The 18,221-nt window shown below is 41.4% G+C and overlaps 2 protein-coding genes across 5 annotated transcripts in view; one reads left to right on the forward strand and one right to left on the reverse strand.

The window, feature by feature from the left end:
- Window positions 1-9,423, forward strand: part of LOC129749921 (uncharacterized) — a 44,827-nt gene extending 35,404 nt beyond the window's left edge. The window contains exons 2-4 of one of the 2 annotated variants that reach the window (XM_055745051.1): window positions 786-831; window positions 8,576-8,817; window positions 8,889-9,423. In XM_055745051.1, coding sequence (XP_055601026.1) covers window positions 786-831; window positions 8,576-8,817; window positions 8,889-9,076 — 476 coding nt within the window. In that variant the 3' untranslated portion in view covers window positions 9,077-9,423. The other variant, XM_055745052.1, reaches the window with a different exon arrangement.
- A 42-nt stretch (window positions 9,424-9,465) lies between these two features.
- Window positions 9,466-17,994, reverse strand: LOC129749920 (mediator of RNA polymerase II transcription subunit 1). 3 transcript variants are annotated; one of them, XM_055745047.1, is made up of 6 exons: window positions 17,810-17,994; window positions 16,107-16,410; window positions 15,877-16,010; window positions 14,478-15,333; window positions 12,140-14,414; window positions 9,466-11,941 (listed from the first exon to the last, which is right to left on the reverse strand). In XM_055745047.1, exons 2-6 carry the CDS (start codon window positions 16,368-16,370, stop codon window positions 10,410-10,412), a joined length of 5,061 nt encoding a protein of 1,686 aa, XP_055601022.1. In that variant the 5' UTR covers window positions 16,371-16,410; window positions 17,810-17,994; the 3' UTR covers window positions 9,466-10,409. The 3 variants fall into 3 exon arrangements, with proteins under 3 accessions (XP_055601022.1, XP_055601024.1, XP_055601023.1); XM_055745049.1 differs by having other exon boundaries at window positions 16,107-16,444; XM_055745048.1 differs by lacking the exon at window positions 17,810-17,994 and adding an exon at window positions 16,598-17,701.
- Window positions 17,995-18,221: the final 227 nt, after the last annotated feature.

Here is an 18,221-nt window from a genome sequence, read left to right on the forward strand (position 1 = left end):
CCTATCCAATTCATGGGTTTATGATAACGAACGAACAAACGAACCAACGAAAAAAAAACACGTGCCTCTCATGCCAGAGTACCTGTACTACAACCACATCCTGCTGACCGGTGGCGGAGGACCTTCGGCGGAAATGATTCTGCCCAATCGTCCGGGCACCTTCGGACGCAGTCAACGCTCGCTCGACTCGATTGGAGGCGGAAATTTGCTAAAACGCTCGCTCGACTCCATCGGCGGTGGAAATCTGCTGAAGAAATAATCCGCCCCCATCCATCGCTGAATGCCAAGTGGCTTGATTTTTTAAGTGCAAAAACGAACGCGAGCTAAAAAAAACAAAAAAAAATAAAGAAAACCTCCTACAAACTTATCACACACAGTCAGTCCATTTTTGTAAATTACTTATTATTGTATCTCTATTTTTTTTTTCTTCAACAAAACCATGGTCTTAAAATTGTAAGCACAAAAAGCTAACTAGCCGTTAGTTTGGATGACTGTAACGAAAAAAAAAGAAAGCAAAGTATAACATTTACCTCCGACCGCAAATCTCGTCGCATTTTGGTATCTACTGCTAAAAGTAGTGTGTGTTTAAGATAATAACTATAAGAATATTTAAACATGTGAAATCAAGCATTTGAAGTGCATATGTCGTTCCATCGAAAATAAATGAAGCCAAACAAAACACCTTGAGTTGTAGCGTTTTTTCGGTAGAATAATTGAATCAGTGAACGTCAGCAAAAAATGTCCATTATTATTAATAAATAATACTTAAATTTATTCACTTTTAGGTTCACAGCACCAGGGTCACAACAAAGCAGGAGAGGAATTAAACAGGTAAGCCGTTAGTGATTTGATTTCGTCATCCTTCCTCGCCGGTTAGCTTCAAACTTACGATTTTAAGTTTCCGACAGGATTGAGGTACCAATATTGGCCTATTCGAATAAATTAAGCTTTGACACGAATCACGAGAATTTATAAGAATAGGTACCTGAGGCTTTGTACCATTTAGTAATGGGTGGTTTTCTTTTATTTACTGCAGCCTCTCTAGTTGTTTTACCGAGAAACTAATGACAGCGTTTTGATAAGAACCGTTTTTTTTTTTGTCTAGTAGTGAACATTTTGTCAGGATTGGTACACGCACTTAAAAGTTATCCAAGATGGAACGAGAAAGAGATGAAATGATTCTGAACAGTCACGTTGAAAACCCAACATGGTCAGGCGGTATGATCGTCAAGGCTTTCAAGCTCTCGAAATCGAAAAATCACGGGTCAGAAATTTTACCTTGCTAAAATTTGCTAAAATTTGAGCTTCCATAACTTCTTACTCTGATGATACTTTTTGACCAAATTTTCTGCGTTAGATAGATCAACTATCACACTATAATACTACAAAATTTGGGTTTTCTGGAATTTGTGTGGCCTGATACAGTAATTCTACGAAAAAAGGACTATTTGGACTTTTACCATTTAAACTGCAATATCTCAGAAACTACGCTACATCTTTTATTGAAATTTGGCAGAGTGTTTGTTGAAATATAAAGCTAGCAAGTCTGAAGTTTTTGAAAAGTTCTATCGATGGTATCAATAGTTACGCGAGGTACAATATTTCTGGCATAAACCTAGAAATGCGATTTCTATAGAATTTTGCTGGAGCGAGACAGAGATGTATCTTATCACCGCTACTTTTTCTAATCGTAAGAGCAAGTTCACTGGTGTTGGGAAAAAGTGGTAGAAATTTTGACATTTTGAAAATTTTAACAATGCAAAAATGTTTTCAAGATCTTTGGGCGTTGTATATTTTTACAGCACTGTTTCTATTTCAGCCGTATGTGATAGAAATATTGCTATTTTTGCATCACAGCATGCGAAACTACAACACGTGTTGTTAAAAAACTTGAAGGCCAGAGATCTTGAAAATGTTTTAGAATGGCAAAATTTTCAAAATGTGCCAAAAGTGACAAAAATTCTACCACTTTCTCCCAACACCAGTGAACTTGCTCTAATGGATGAGATTCTGACTGGATAGCAGAGATGCCATTCTCTACCGAGAAAAACGGAGAACGGAGAAAAAAACACCCCCGTGCGATAGTTGCAAATCACCCGGGTGAAATTTTTCGATCCTCTCCACACATTATTCGCACCTCGGTTTCGAAAGCCACACACACCTAAGTTCAATAGCTCCGGCGTGCGACGATTTGTCACTGTAGAGCACCCCGGTGAAAACACAGAACCGACTAGTTGAAGCCACCAAAAAGCAAAGACAAAAACAAACACGACGGTGTGCATAATAATAGCATCAACAAACGATGAATGTTTCGGGCGAGTGGTTCAGCTTCGTATGTGTTGGTAAACGCAACAAGCCAAGCCAGCTGCCGTCGCTGTCGCTCTCCTTGGTGAAAACATTTTTTCACTGTAGTGTGTGTTAGCTCTGTCGTGTTGATTTACAGATTCTCTACAGAGGTCCGGCTAAAAATCTCTGCGGTGCGTTTCAGAGAATCTCTACCGAGAATCGAAAACCGAGCACATCGGTGATTCTCGTTAGAGAAATTGCAAGCCTGCTGGATAGATCGACTGTGCACCGAACCAAAGATGGCCATGGAATCCTTCAACAATGGAGCAACTCAACGACCTGAACCTGTCAGACAATATTGTTTTGATCGCCCAAACACAACCGGATATGCAGAGCAAACTCGACGACATCACCGAAAGCTCCAAAGGTGTCTCAAAGTCAATGTCGGAAAGACCAAATCGATGGAGATCAAGACAATTAGTGGTATGAATAAGGTTGCTTAGCTCGAAATCAAGCAAAGCAAAAGACCAAAGCATTTGCTTAGTTTGGTATGAATAAACATTTACTTAGCGGATGTGTACTAAAGTCTTAGAACATAGTTTTTGCTTCAAAAAATAGAGCTATCCAACCAGCAGAATCTGAAGTTTTCTAAAGTTCAATGAAAGAAAACGATCAGAAAATTGAAAAATTCGGCTAAAATAGCCATGAAGTCGACGGTGCGGATAGTGGGTGTAAGAACGACCGGAAAGTTTTTGGTTAATGCGTGCTCGTATGTTGATGTTTAAAGAAAAATGAATACATATTCGAATATAGTCAAACAACAAATGGCCTAACTTTAACATTTATCATAGCTCTCCCACACGTATTCGGATCGGGATAATCCGATGTATAAAAAATAGGCAATAGGCGCGCATCTTAATTTAATTTTTTTTTTCAAATCTTAGGATAATAAAAAAAATCATATAAATATGGAAGTCTGAATTATGTTTTAAATTATTACAATTTTCTTCCAACTTCAAGCCGATTGAGACTTCTTCCACTATAGCCGGAATTTTTAATTTGGAATATTTACTGATTGATTTGTTTAGTTTCATCTTAGACGAATCATTTCATACAACGACAGGAATACGAAAAAAAAGCTGGATTATCACTTCAACTTTTCTTTATCCATGTTGAAAGTGCCTTTTTGAATTGTATTAAAGCGTAATATTGCTAATTCAATAAATTCATGACATTGCTAAAGAATTTTTTATTGGAAAAGTCTGCTACCGAGCATGCTTAGAAAATAAAGCAATTGCTAGGAGATTTGTCGAGCGATTACTTCAGATTTGGGCTTTATTCATACCAAATTAGCTTGTTCTAAAAGTAAAAGCTCCTGACAGAAAAACAGCTGTCAAAAAAAACTTTATTCATGTCAACCGAAGCAATTGCTTTAAGCGACTGCTCGACTGCTCGATTTAGTGCAGCAAAAGCAATTGCTAAGTTTTTTTCATACCACCTAATTTTTCGTGGGATAAATTTGAGTATCTTTTTAGGTTTCATTTTTGACACTTTACCAGTATTATGGCATTCGTGTCTAGATTTTAGTATAGTATTTCGAACGTGAATTTATAGATTTTCCAATCTATCGACTTTAACATTTCACTTTTCAATTTCGACTGCAATGTTCCTGCAGTGTCCACAAATTTGAGCTTTGAATTTAAATTTGAGGAAGAAAAATGAAACAAAAGTGAAACGAATTACTAATAAATCATACCTACCGTTTTCCAGTTTGTCCCTCACTCCAAACGAAATGATCGCTAAGATAAAACGTTCGCTCAACAATTCGGACCGCCGGGCCCTGCTGAACAGCTACTTTGCACGCGGTTTGGCCCCGATGTATGAAAAGCGCAACTTCGACGAGATCGATCGCTTCTCATCGTTCGGCGGTAAACGCAACTACGGCTTAATTGACCAGTACGAAACGCCGTCGATGGGCAAACGTCAGTTCGACGAGATCGATCGGTTCGCTTTCCGACCTAAGCGTCTCTTGCGGGAGAGGGAAGAGTTTGGTGGTGGATCACCCAATCATTTGAAGAGAAACGGCAAACTCGCGGACGAAATGTCTGTCATCAATGAATATTCGCAGTAAAAACAACAACTAACTAGAATCTGATCACATGGCACAATAATTGGGAAGATGGATCAAGTGAGTCTCAGTATGTTGGCAATCAAAATCGTCGTATCGAAGATAGAAGAATCAGTAACGCAATGGTAATATTAATAATAAGCAGCGACTGGAATTGGAACGAACAGTATTACTGGTATTACTACCCTCTACTAAACTTCCTAGTAAAACACGTGCTGTTGTGAATTTTAAAAGCAGTTTCATGTGGCTATATCGCAAAACAAATGGTTACATCAAAATAAATTACTTTAAAAAAGAACTTTACGAAACACTGAATTGAAATAAATGCAAGTTATGAGAAGTTGGTTCATCTAATACCGTATTTGTTTATGCCGAGTGTTGCACTAGTGTTGCACTGGTGCACCACTAGGTGCTGTCAAACTGTTTGTTTATTCGGACGGTGTTGCACTGGTTTTGATCTGTCGGAGTTCTGCTTACGGACGGTGGCCCACCGATAATTTTGCCAGTGTTGCGAGAGAGCGTGTGAGTGAGCGAGGTAGCAATACACTGGCGAGGATTTGTGTTTGTTTTTATCGGGTACGGTGGAACACTCCACGAGTGGAGAAAACAAATACAGTATAATATTTCAGTCGCAGTTATTAGGATAAAAGAAAGAAAACCCCGTTTTGCAAGCTATTAATCCGATGATTTATTGAATCTTTATAGTGATTGTAAACATGAAAGTAATGCTAATGACAGTCGTTATAGGACTTTTTGACACTAGTTTTTAAAGAAGTCTAGATTTTTTTCCGGCGCGATATGTATCTACTTCGGACACGCCGCGAGATATACAAACACCTGCTTGCTGCTTCTATTGTACACGAAGCTTACGCATGCTTCTCCCCGCACTTTGAGCAGCGTGCCTGATTGCAGCAGTAGGCGGCCGTATGATCCAACTGCTTGCAATTTTGGCAGAACATGACCGAAGGCACATAAAGCCTCACAGGTAGACGAACCTTCCCGAGCATAACGTAATCAGGAAGTGCAATGCCGGAAAAGGTAACCCGAAAAGAGCTCGAAAGGGAAAATGTCCGTTTTTCCCGCTCGCCAAATGCTGATTTAAGATGACGCGCGTCCAGCACCTAGACCGTTGGAAGAGCAGAATCCTTGAATCGACCAACCCCGGATTCCATTAGGTCATCAACGGTCAAAACCTTTTCAGTTACCACTCCGTCGATTTCTACGTCACGAGCGGGAACGTAAACGCGGTTCTCGATCGTAAACTTCGGGTCACAAGCAATGGCATTTGCTTTCTTCAAACTATCAACACAGCTATCAACAACAATGCGCATCTTGTGCGGTCTCATCGGCTGGTAGCTAATTATGGAAGGATAAGATCGATCAAGGTCCCGGGTGATTGAAATCACATTGGGTGATTTCCCATTCGATTTGGACCGGGTGTAAACTACTCAAGGTCCCGTCGATTCAAGTTGGTGAATGTTAGCATAAATAGTAAGCGTTGATTTGTATAAGCACCAATAAATCATTCCAAGTTTGTACTCTGACCTGCTTAGACGCCCTTCAATTCTATCAGGTTGGTGAATAGTTTCCATAGTTACGGAATCAACAAGTGAAAAAAAATTCACACCAACGTGTTTCAAGAAGTTATTTTTCCGATACAATTATGAACCGTGAAGGAAGAAATCGGTTACGGCGGATGATTTTCGGAACCGGGATGATGGTATTCCTGATAATACCGGAAATGGTCAAGATATTCAGCGCCTTGGAGGAAATGGCAACCAGACCCGGGACGGACAAGCGGATGGCCAGGTGGCCAGCTATCCGACATTACCAGGTGGTGGAGGTGTGGCCATGCTAACAGTGGAGAAGCTGAAGGGTCGTGACAACTACGATTCCTGGTAATTTGCAATGAGGATGGTGATGATCAGAGAGGGTACGTGACGAGCAGTTAACCCTCCAGAAGGCACGCACGTGAACGAGGATCTGTCTGAGCGAGCTTTGGCAACGATTTGCATAGAACCTTACAACTATTTATAGCTTGGTTCAGAAAGCTCGTACGGCACAAGAAGCGTGGAACAGTTTGCGAACCACATTCCAGGAGAGCGGAAAGTGCAGGAAAATTTGTCTACTTCGCAAGCTAATGCGCCTGGAACTTGAAGACTGTTCATCGCTGGAAGAGTATGTCGACGAAGTCATGTCCACAAATCACAAGCTGGGTGAAATTGGATCTAACTTGAACGACGAGTGGTTATCTCTTATCTTGCTCATGGGACTTCCGAAACGATACGAGCCGATGATTATGGGCCTTGATGCATCGGACATCAATCTAACAGCAGATGTGATCAAATCCAAGATACTGCAGGATGTCACACTGGACCGAAATTGCAGCTCTGGTTGTGCAGCTGGAGCTTTAGCAACTCACATGAAAACACCTGGAAAGAAGGAAAAATCAAATGTACAGTGTTTTAAGTGCGAAAGGTTCGGGCATTACGCTTCAGAATGTCAGCAGAAGGTCGAACCCAAGGACGGAAGGAAACGTCCAAACCAGATGGCGTTTATGGTACATCAGAATCCTAAAAGCAATGCGAATGGTTGGATTCTGGACTCCGGTGCAGGTCGTGTGTTTCCGAGAAGGCAATTTTGGATCCGATGCAAGTGGACGAATCGATTTACGTTGCAGATGGAACTGAAATTTATGCTGCTGTGGTTGGACGCGTAGAACTTACTGCTGAGACGAGAGGTTCGTATACAGATTTGAGTATCTCTAACGTCTTATGTGTTCCAGGATTGGCAACAAATTTGCTGTCAGTCAGTGAAGTCTGCAAGAAAGGCATCCGAATAAATTTCACTAACGAGGACTGCAAGTTTGTGAATACATCCACGGAGGATGTGGTCGAAACGGGTCGACTGGAATAAGGACTTTACCAGCCCAATTTACGCAATCAGCGGTTATGTGTTTCTTCAAAACGACGGTGCTGTTTCCTGGAATTCAAAGCGACAATCTACAGTAGCATTGTCAACAACGGAGGCAGAGTATATGGCTTTGTCAACTGCAACCCACCAAGCGATGTGGTGGCGAGGTTTTCTTCAAGAACTTCAAAATGTGAGTGGTCCAATTTTGATTAACTGCGATAACAAAAGTGCCATCAGCTTAGCAGAACGAGAAGTCGGGTATTCAGCAAGGAGCAAACATCGATATCAGACATCACTTTGTTCGGCAACAGTTGGAAATTCAAGCTATGAAATTGGAACACGTTAGATCGAAAAATCAAGCAGCGGATATCCTTACCAAGGCGGTACCTGGTCCGAAGCATGAAGAAGACAAGAAGTTGTTTGGTGTTTTACAAATATCCACTTAAGGGGGGATGTTAGCATAGTGAGCGTTGATCTGTATAAGCACCAATAAATAATTCCAAGTTTGTACACTGACCTGCTTAGACGCTCTTTAAATTCTATCAGTAAACCCGACGGCGAGGAGCAGCTTGAGGCAACTCGTTAGCATTTTTGAGAGGGGTTGATGATGATGGGGGTAAAGAGACTACATACAAAGGTTTACTATAGGCTCGTTAATGGGGGGTATTCACTTGAGGAGTTGAAAATGACTGGGAGTTGCATAACACAGAGGGAAATTCGGGAGAAGGGATTTCAAATTTGGCATCTGGTGGGTTTTTGGTACGAGAAATGTTTCTAAGAACATTGGGTACCCCTCCCTCCTTTCAGTGGAGAGAAAGAAAGGGGAGAGGGGCATATATGAATTTTTTTACATAACTCGAGAACTAATCTAGATATTGGTACCACATTTGGCATGGGAGGGCATTGGAACACAAGAAATGTTTCTATGGTTAGTTTTGACCCCTCCCTTTTCAGTGGGGATATAGAGCTGGAAGATTTTCCAGAAACTGATGGCAGCCCGCTGAAGCTTTGCGAACTGAACTTTTTTTTAGACGCGCTCAATATTCCTGTTTTGAGACCGGATTTAGAGCTGCTGCTGCTACTGCCTAACTAACTACTACTCTTAGAGCCTTTTTTTATTTTGAATTATAAGCTTGATGCCTTCAGAACTCGGTTTGATTCATCCCTAAATCAGTCCCTAAATTTGATGAAGAAAAATGAAACAAAAGTGATACGAATTACTAATAAATCATACCTACCGTTTTCCAGTTTGTCCCTCACTCCAAACGATATGGTCGCTAAGATAAAACGTTCGCTCAACAATTCGGACCGCCGGACCTTGCTGTACAGCTACTATGCCCGCGGTTTGGCCCCGATGTATGAAAAGCGCAACTTCGACGAGATCGATCGCTTCTCATCGTTCGGCGGTAAACGCAACTACGGCTTAATTGGCCAGTATGAAACGCCGTCGATGGTCAAACGTCAGTTCGACGAGATCGACTCCTTCGCGGGTAACATAGGATGATTGTTTTTTAAGATGAATTTCGGGTAAATTTATCGTTTTTTTTTTATTTCTCCCTAGGTGTTGGACCTTCGCTAGGTAGTAGGCTGGGAAAACGGTTCGACGAGATCGATCGGTTCGCTTTCCGACCTAACCAGAAGCGTCCCTTCCGGGAGGTTGAAGAGTTTGGTGGTGGATCTCCCAATCATTTGAAGAGAAACGGCAAACTCGCGGACGAAATGTCTGTCATCAACGAATATTCGCAGTAAAAACAACAAACTAAAATCTGATCACATGGCACAATAATTGAGAAGATGGATCAAGTGAGTCTCAGTATGTTGGCGTTCAAAAACGTCGTATCGTAGAAGAATCAGTAACGCAATGGTAATATTAATAATAAGCAGCGACTGGAATTGGAACGAACAGTATTACTACCCTCTACAAAACTTTCCAAGTAAAACATGTGCTAAACACGTGCTGTTGTGAATTTTAAAAGCAGTTTCATGTGGCTATATCGCAAAACAAATGGTTACATCAAAATAAATTACTTTAAAAAAGAACTTTACGAAACACTGAATTGAAATAAATGCAAGTTACGAGAAGTTGGTTCATCTAATGTTTCAGTCGCAGTTGTTAGGATAAAAGAAAGAAAAAGTCGTTTTGCAAGCTATTCATCCGATGATTTATTGAATCTTTACAGTGATGGTAAACAAGAACCTATTCCGCCTATTTGCTTCTCTTATGTGTAAATACATTTACCAAATAACTTCGAAAGTATCAATGGGTGACGGGCATCCCAATCTGTTCTACACTTTTTTGTATACAACTATCCCCGAAACAGTGTTTGGAAACCATCATTTTTTGACCCCGAGTTTACATCGAAATCGATCAGGGTTCAGTACTATTCACCAATAAAATCTCACTAATGATTTCAGCGTAGCCGCCAACCAGTTAAAACCAGTCTATATTAAGGTTTCATATTATTTTACGATACATCTTCGACAACTCATTCTACTGCTAAAAACCGGCAGGTCCACATAATGTCGATAGCCGCATGCCTTATAGAAACAAGTTAATAAAAGTGCTAGTGTAACTACTGATCTTCTCATAGTCAAAGGGACGCGCTTGTGTAAGAAAATAATATTTAACTAATTTCAATTATTTTAATCAGAGTACTTCATTCGAAAGTTATGCCTGTGAAAACGAACGATAAAGTTTTTTTTTTGCTCACTCAAATAAGTTTGTAGTAGGTACATAATATGGATTTTAAATCGATGCCGTCGACATTGCGTTCGGCAGATGTCCGATGGTTCATGTTTTCAAAGATGAACAATTTTATTTGAAGTTTTATTGTTCTAAATTGGACTGCAGTTCGAACCACACCAAGACGAATCTACTGAAGTACGGCGCAAATACAAATCAGTGTTATTACACCACCATATTTGTTGTGTAATATTGATTTTTTTTATAATAGATGACATGATCAAACATTTGAAAAAATGAATCCGTCATGACTTTTGAACCATACTGAACATCTACCGCACCAACAGCGCCTTTTCAAAGACCTACTGAGAAATACTCTTCTGGCGATATGCCAAATTGTCATTTACCCCCAACTAGTCCTTCGTCCAACAGTTCATCGTCTACCGAAGAACCTCCAGCGGTGGCATGCAGCGGCAAGGGACTCGGCACCGGTGACTTCATAATATGTACCGACACTGAGGCCGGCGATCGAACCGGACCCGAACCACCACCCGAAGCAGCGGCAGCAGCAGCGGCGGCCACGACAGCTGCATTGCTCAACGCACTCATATGCTGGTGATGATTTTTCAGGGCCGCAACCAACTGTTGAGTATTATCGAGCTTGTTCATCAACTGAGCTGCAACAGCCGCTGCAGCAAAGGCCTGTGCTTGCTGATGAGAGGCCGCACCGGAAGATAATCCTCCATCCATCGAATTGCTGTTGGTCGTAGCATCAATCAGCTTATCCGATGAACTATTGTTCGACATTGTGCTACTAGGCCGGGAAGGTGGTCGCATCAGACTGGCAGCATCCACCGAATCACTGCTGCTGGAAAAATCCATGGCATGACTTTGAAGCCCCACTGGTGATGGGAACGGCGGTGGAACCGAGTTAGTAGGCGTTGTCGGAGTTGTTGAACACTTGCCGTATATAGATGGAAAGCCATCACGACTGTTGCCGCCAGATCCTTGGTGTTCTAAATTGGGCGACCGTCGCAAAAGCATTGCCGCATTTTGCATCACATTTGGAAGCATGGCCGAATGTAGAGGCGAGACATCGCCCGGGAGTTTGTTAAAAGGCAGTGAAAAGTCGCTTCCACTCGTTGGCGATTGCGCAATACTTGACATTGGAGTATTCGGAGCAGAAGATGATGTAGGTCGAGATTCCTTCAACTTGTCAATATCAGAGTTGGTTCTCGCAGAAAGTTTAGGAATTTGAAATTTCGTATCAAGTGTTTTGACAAACCCTTCCATATTTTGAATGGATGATGTAAAGCCTAACATTTTCATCACATTCAGCGCATTTGCGTTTGCAGCAGCTTGAGCAGCGGCCACTGCCATCGCTGCATTTTGGGCCATTATCGAAGATGACGACGACGAAGATGACTTCGATGAGCTGCTACGGGATTTTTCTTTGCTCGATGAAGAACTGGAACCAGATTTCGACGATGAACGTATCGAGCTGGATGAAGAACTGGCTAGCGACCCTGAAGAACTCGATTTTTGGAACGATTTGGATGAACTAGAGCTAGAAGATTTTCCAGAAACTGATGGCAGCCCGCTGAAGCTTTGCGAACTGGACAATTTTTTAGACGGACCGCTCGATATTCCTGGTTTGAGACCGGATTTAGAGCTGCTGCTGCTACTGCCGGACGAACTACTACTCTTAGAGCCTTTTTTATTTTGAATTGTAAGCTTGATGCCTTCAGAACTCGGTTTGACCATGTATTCGGATCCTTTGGCCGCTTGCAGCGAAGCAGACGTAAGTTGGCTCAATGCAGCTGCAGTTGCCACTGCTGCTGTAGCTGCTGCTGATTGACCGGAAAAAATCGCAGTTAGAGATGCTGGGGAAGATCCGGTGGCGGCGGACGAAACTGAAGCACTCGTGAGGTCTGTGGAGGAAGCACACAATGAGGAGCACAAAATTACTGTTAAGCACGTTGATGTTATCATGGATGAATCAAAATGCTACTGCTTGTTTGGTTTTGGTTTCGTTTTGTTTATGAAGATGATACATGAGGAGGGTTTTGTTAGTAAACTGATTAAATGCTTGATTTGTTGGTTTATGATTGGGTTTATTCAAAACTCACTTGATACAGAGGCACTGGTGGCCTTGCTGGAAGAAGACGTTTCTTTTATTGTAAAGCCTGCTTGTTGGGCTAACTCCGGTAGCAGCATCAACGAGCTTTCGTCGCCACTCTGGGCAGATTTGAGCTTATCAATCACAGCACTGAGAGAGCTTTTACGGTTTTTCATTGCCTGTTGTAACAACAACATACTTGCAGCCGAGGCTGCGTTGGTGTGATTTTTGGACAAATCTGTTGGTGTGCTTCCAAATATGCCGTTGTCAGAAAAATCAATACTACCACTTCCTGCACTGCTTCCTCCACTGCTGTTACTATTCATCAATTCCAACTGAACTCCAGCCGCCAGTGACGTTCCACAGCTAGACAAATCCAACTGCTTTAGTTTTACGGCAGGAGTTTTTAGCTTTGGACTCGAGGAACTGGAAGAAGACGAATAGCCCGACTTTTTGTCGCTTCGATCCCTATCACGATCTCTATCTCGTGATGAAGAAGATCCGCTACCCCCACCGCTTTTGCTGCTTCCTCCTGATGTTAAAGCGATACCATCTTCATTATTTCTGGAACTGGGACTGCTACTACTGCTACTAGTTGCCGACTTGAGGGCAGACATGCTTGGTTTACCGCCACCTGAACTCCCGCCAGATATGTGCTTCGGTGAAGATGTGCCATAATTCCCCTGATGTTTGGGACTGCTGTGGTGAACAGGTGAATGCTTAGGGCTAGATTTACTGCTGCTGCTGCTAGGGCTACTACTCTTGGTTGGGATGGGCGATACGGTAAACTTGCGACTGCTACCTGAAGGAGAACTAGGAGCATCATTTTTCGATGGTATCTTGTGTGGTGGTCCCATTTGTTGTTGCAGTAAAGCCAATTGTTCTTCGTGTTTGCGCTTTTTCTTTTTCTCCATTCGAGCACGATCGGACTCACTACTGCTACTTTTTCGACTGGAACTGCTGCTTCCGCTACTATGTTTTTTGTCACTACTTCCGGAAGAACCACCACTTCTTGAAGACCCACCAGATGAGCCCATTGGAATCGGTGTAATGGTAACAGAGGATGACATAGTTGTCGACGAATTGGTCAACGGAATTATTTCGATGCCAGACCGCTTCTCAACGCTGTTGAGATTCGAAGAACCGGATCCTTGTTTGCCAACCGCTATCGGAGTAATACTAACAGAGGATGTGAATGAATGTTTCTCCTCCGCTGCTTTGTTATTCGAAGAGAATGAATGTTTTGATAAGCTAGGATCAGATTTTACAGTATCTAAAAAATCATCGCGAATCGTTTGGGCTGGACGGACTAGGTCAGAATCCGATTTTGACGTTTCCAAATTGACCACATTATTTACTGTCGAGTCTCTACTGATGGGAGCAGTCAATGAGATTGAGACATTTGTGGGGGATGATGTTTTCAACGAAGACGACGACGACGATGATGATGATGATGATGCAATATGTTGTGCCATGTTCGTTTGATTTCCACCCAAAGAGTTGTTAGAGTCACCGCTGCTCATGTTCGTTGACTCCTCATAATCATCATCATCTTCCTCGTCTTGTTCGATGTCCTCATCGTCTCCTTCCGTTTCTACTTTGATACTCTTTGGGCTTTTACAAAAATCCTCCCCGCCTCGTCGTTTTTTTGCCACTGGATCCATCGGTTCAGTTTTGATCTGATGCACCATTCCAGTTTGCTGTCCATTTAATCCCGGACCAACACCAATATTACCACCTCCACTTCCGCCAGTTTCTACACCCGGTCCACCAGACCCATTCCCTCCACCATCATCGGGTCCCATCGACATACTAAAATTTCCATCTTCGCCACCACCAGGATTAGGACCTCCAGTCAATTGTTTTCCTTTAAACTTCGCCTCGTATTCCTCATCCCATAGTTTCATCAAAGCACGCAATGTCACCGGAATCGAAAGAGTCCGTTGCACGATTAGAGACACTCGGTTGATGATCCGTTCGTCACACTCGTAATCACCGTAGAAAATTCGAACTTTTATTGCCAAAATGTTGCGTAGATCGAATTCCACCATGGCAAGCGATTCCTCGAACGGATGCTGGAGAGAAACGGTTATCTGCTGACAGGACAGAGCCGATACTTCAAACACCAGCAGCTGTTCGTAGTCGCTGATACGCGTACTGGATGCACCATTGTTCCGCACACAGCTGACCAGCAGCTGGTTGAAGAGAGCTTGCTGCCTTAGGAATATTAAAATCTTGGACACGTGTTGCGGCTCGGTGAAAGGAATACTGCTCACAATAGTCCCCTTAAAAAGAAAATAGATTGAGTTAAGAATTGGAAAAAAAACCTAAAACAAAATAAACTGTACCTGTAAGTTTTTGTTCTCAGCTAGATAATAGCAATGATACTGATCGGGCAAAGTTACGAACAAGCCCTTGGCAATATTTTTGATTGCACCGTTGGACGAATGTTGCACAAGTAAACTGACTAAACACGAGAACGACGTTCCAGGGTCGGTTCCTGGGGAATTATCGCCAGTGATGAGTTTTATCTGGGTCAGCATTTGTTTGTTGATCACGGTCGGACTTTTCAGGCGCAGTACGAAGGTGGCCGGCAAAGAAGTTGAGTTGTGTTTCTCAATCGGACTGTACACCGGTGAATTTCCTTGTTGCACCAGCAAGGGTTGAATTTGCAATTTGTTAGCTGTCGAAGCTTCCAAATTAACCGTAACACTGCAACCGATTTTATCGGCAAAAATCACTTCCGTTGTAAGTGGCTTCATTTTTTTCGCTTCCAGATCTAACAAGTCATATGGAGTCACGAAGTACACCAATCTCATGGCGTGACCTCCTCTGCGCTTTTGCACAACCCCCAGGGGAGATTTCAGAAGCAACGAATGGATATCGGTGAAATGCTGAGTAGAAAGCGTGTATAGATTGTACAAATCTGTCTCCAGAGCTTGCAATGCGACGAATGCATTCACTTTGATTTTCTTTTCGGCATTCAGCTGATAGATGGAAGCCAGACCTTCAAGTTGAGCAGTGAAATCGGAGAAATCTCCCCGTTGCAAACAGGAAACCAGCTCGCTGCAGCTTTGTTGTTTCATTTTGCACTCGTGGTGCACCTTGACGTCCTGCACCGTTCCCCCGGCGTCGAGTATGATTTCCAAATAGAACATATCCGACGAGATGAACAGACCGGAGGTGTCTTCGCTCAATTTCAGCCTAGAACACAAAATTGTCGTTTAATTAGCGTTCTTAATCTCGAATCTTATATGGATTTTGTCCTAGAAATCTGTAAAAAAGCGTAAGATTGATGCGTAGGATAAAATATTGTAAAGTTTGATGGCCAAAATCAACAATAGGTTTCTAAGATGACTAACGACGTGTTCGTAAATAGATTTTTTGGGTGATTCATCGATTTTTTTTTTTTGGTAGATGTTAAATCACCTTCCAATGCTTTTGCATACAGTTTGTTTAATTTACGAACGCCAGCATCGATAGAAAAAATCAATTTACGAACACGTTGTAAGTGACAAGAAGTTTACAGGCTCATCGAAGAAAAATAATAATTGTGCTTAGATGGCTGCCTTGAACCAAGATATTGCTTGGAGAATAATTCTGTTTTTTTACAGTAATTTTTTTTTGCTGTCAAGTGGGTCACATTTCAATATCTTTCGAAGGGGAAGATCTTTGGAAATCGTTTGGAGATACGTCTTATTGAAAACCTTCAATGACTTGAAGGATACATTCAAGGTAAACACTTACCCCAGCTGCCGCGTAAGACAATCGAGTCGCTCAACCAAACCCTGCCGGGAAGTTACTTTGATGCAATACTGCATACTATCTAAAGTTTTCTGAAGGTTAGATTTCTCCACAGAATCTAAGGCATAACGTTTTTCCTGAAAGTAAACTATCATCAATTAATTTGTCCTTCTTTTATCCATATTGATCTTTTCCGATTAGCCCTGAATCCTATGTTGGAAATTTATACTTACCAATAAAGACATCCGCACAGATTTGGACATCTCCTGAAAAGATTTGTACTGCGAAGATTTCGCTTTGGTCCGGAGTCGCTCCATAAGCAACTCCATCTGCCAGGACTCGTGCTTGTCTCCCCCGGTTAGGGATCCGGCAGCAATACCAACGATGCCTTTCCCACTTTTGCCGGCAGATATTGGTCCCTTTATGCCGGCTTTGAGATCCGGCTTCGATTGTTTCCCGTTAGCCATGATGATGGCCGGAAGGGACGTCGTTGACATTTCAACTCGTTTCCTCAGTAGTTTAATTGATTGGAATTACCTGCGAAATTAAATCACCATAGTTTGAAATATTTCTGAAAGTAAATTTAAATTTTGAAGCACACAAATCATCACATATGGTACCTTTTCATGATAAAAAAAAAATGAATAACCAACATAATTATATGAATCGATTCAAATAAAGAAGAAAAAAAAAGAATAATCAAATCAATCAAGGTGCTTCCTACCACATTCAACATAAAATCGACCATTACAGCATCCGTTATGAAAAGGAAATCGCCGCAAGCTTATTATGACCTCGTTACACAAAAAAATACTAAATTTTCTTCTTCTTCTTCTTCGTTTGGTGGTAATGGCCAGCTCGTGTGTTGTTGTACGAGCTATACTGCCAAGTCTTGTCAACCGCTGTGTCACGCGTGAAAGTGGAAGTGTTGTTGTGGCTTCTTTTTGCCACTTTTTGTTATTATTGTTTACTACTGCGAGGGTTGTTGGATTTTTATAATTTGAGTTGGCAGTTGCATATTTATGATTATTATTTTACATCTTCTTTTAGATATCGAATCGGCACTGGCCTAAGTGACTCAGAGCGAAATATTATTAAATTTAATAAATCGTGTTACTTCTAGGTAAGTTTTTCTATTTGTTTTCGCTAGGAGTGTTTCTAGGTCTTCGTTTATTATCAAGCTAGGGAAGTTATTTCTAGAGAGGGTATATTTATAGCATCGGAATAGTATGTGCTCACTGTTCTCAGTCGTGTTGCAAATTTCGCATTTGTCATTGTCTGTCATTTTCCAAAGGAAGAGTTTTTCTTTGTCCAGTGTGTGGAAAGTTCTAAGCCTCCCCATAGTTATGATTTGTTGTGTTCCTAAGTTTAGGTTTGTAAACCAAGGTTTTAGGGTCGGTTTTTTAAGTATTTGGAAATGTTTTTTACCTTTAGTTAGCGATAGTTTTTCATATTCATCCTGCCATTCTAATATGGATTCGTCTTTTGCCAAGTTCAGTGCATCGGTTAAAGGTATTTTTGTGTTTATCATTAGTTGTTCATTGCAACCTTGTTTTGATAACATATCTGCCACTTCGTTACCAGTTATGTTGCTATGTCCTGGAACCCATTGGAGCTTAATGTTTTTATTGGTGGATGTTATGCTGTTTATGATTTCGTTTTTAATGAAGTTATCTTTGATGCTTTTGTTCTTGAGGGATTGTAATCCAGACTTAGAGTCGGTACATATTAGGAAATTTTGTCCCGTTTTAGAATTGATCATGTCAATAGCCGTTTTTATTGCTAGTAATTCAATATTCATTATGGAAAGTTCCTTATTTACTCTACAACAAAATTTTTCTTTATCGTTTTCGAAATACTAAATTTTCTCCCCATTTTCGAGTCTCGTCAGCGCAGACATTCTTCATCCTCCGGAAATCAGTAGCCTGGTACTCACCTTAACAGCATCCCGCAAAGATGGAAAATAGTGGAAACGGATGCCCAACACGTTCGGCAAACGATTCCTGGTTACCAGGGGAATGTTCCGTACATTTTAAAGGTGTTTTTTCATGAATTAAAAACGACCGAACCGATGGACAAACACTTTTTCTTCGCCATCAACCTTCTCGGTTTGACAGAAACGCGTTGATGGCTGGGTAATGGAAGTGTTTCCATAACAGTTTATTAAAAACACTCGAAAAAGTTAATACTAATGATCAGTAATAACCGTTATTCTTGGATTCAATGGATTATAATAATAAGTTTGTACAGTTTATTTTTACAAAAGCATATAAAAAAAAGACCAGAAGCAATAGGTTTTAAGCAGAATAATTTGAAAGTTACTAAATTTTACATGTTTAAAAATACTT

Source organism: Uranotaenia lowii, chromosome 2 (genome assembly GCF_029784155.1).
Source record: "Uranotaenia lowii strain MFRU-FL chromosome 2, ASM2978415v1, whole genome shotgun sequence".
Classification (NCBI taxonomy): Eukaryota; Metazoa; Arthropoda; class Insecta; order Diptera; family Culicidae; genus Uranotaenia; species Uranotaenia lowii.

Excerpts from the sequence above, each read along its gene's own strand:
- LOC129749920 (XM_055745047.1), bottom strand. The coding sequence starts at position 16,370 with ATGTCAACGACGTCCCTTCCGGCCATCATCATGGCTAACGGGAAACAA. Across the intron at positions 16,011-16,106 it reads CTGTGCGGATGTCTTTATTG|GAAAAACGTTATGCCTTAGA; the intron begins GTAAGTATAAAT and ends GTTTACTTTCAG. Across the intron at positions 11,942-12,139 it reads CACCAGTGCCTCTGTATCAA|ACCTCACGAGTGCTTCAGTT; the intron begins GTGAGTTTTGAA and ends CTTCCTCCACAG.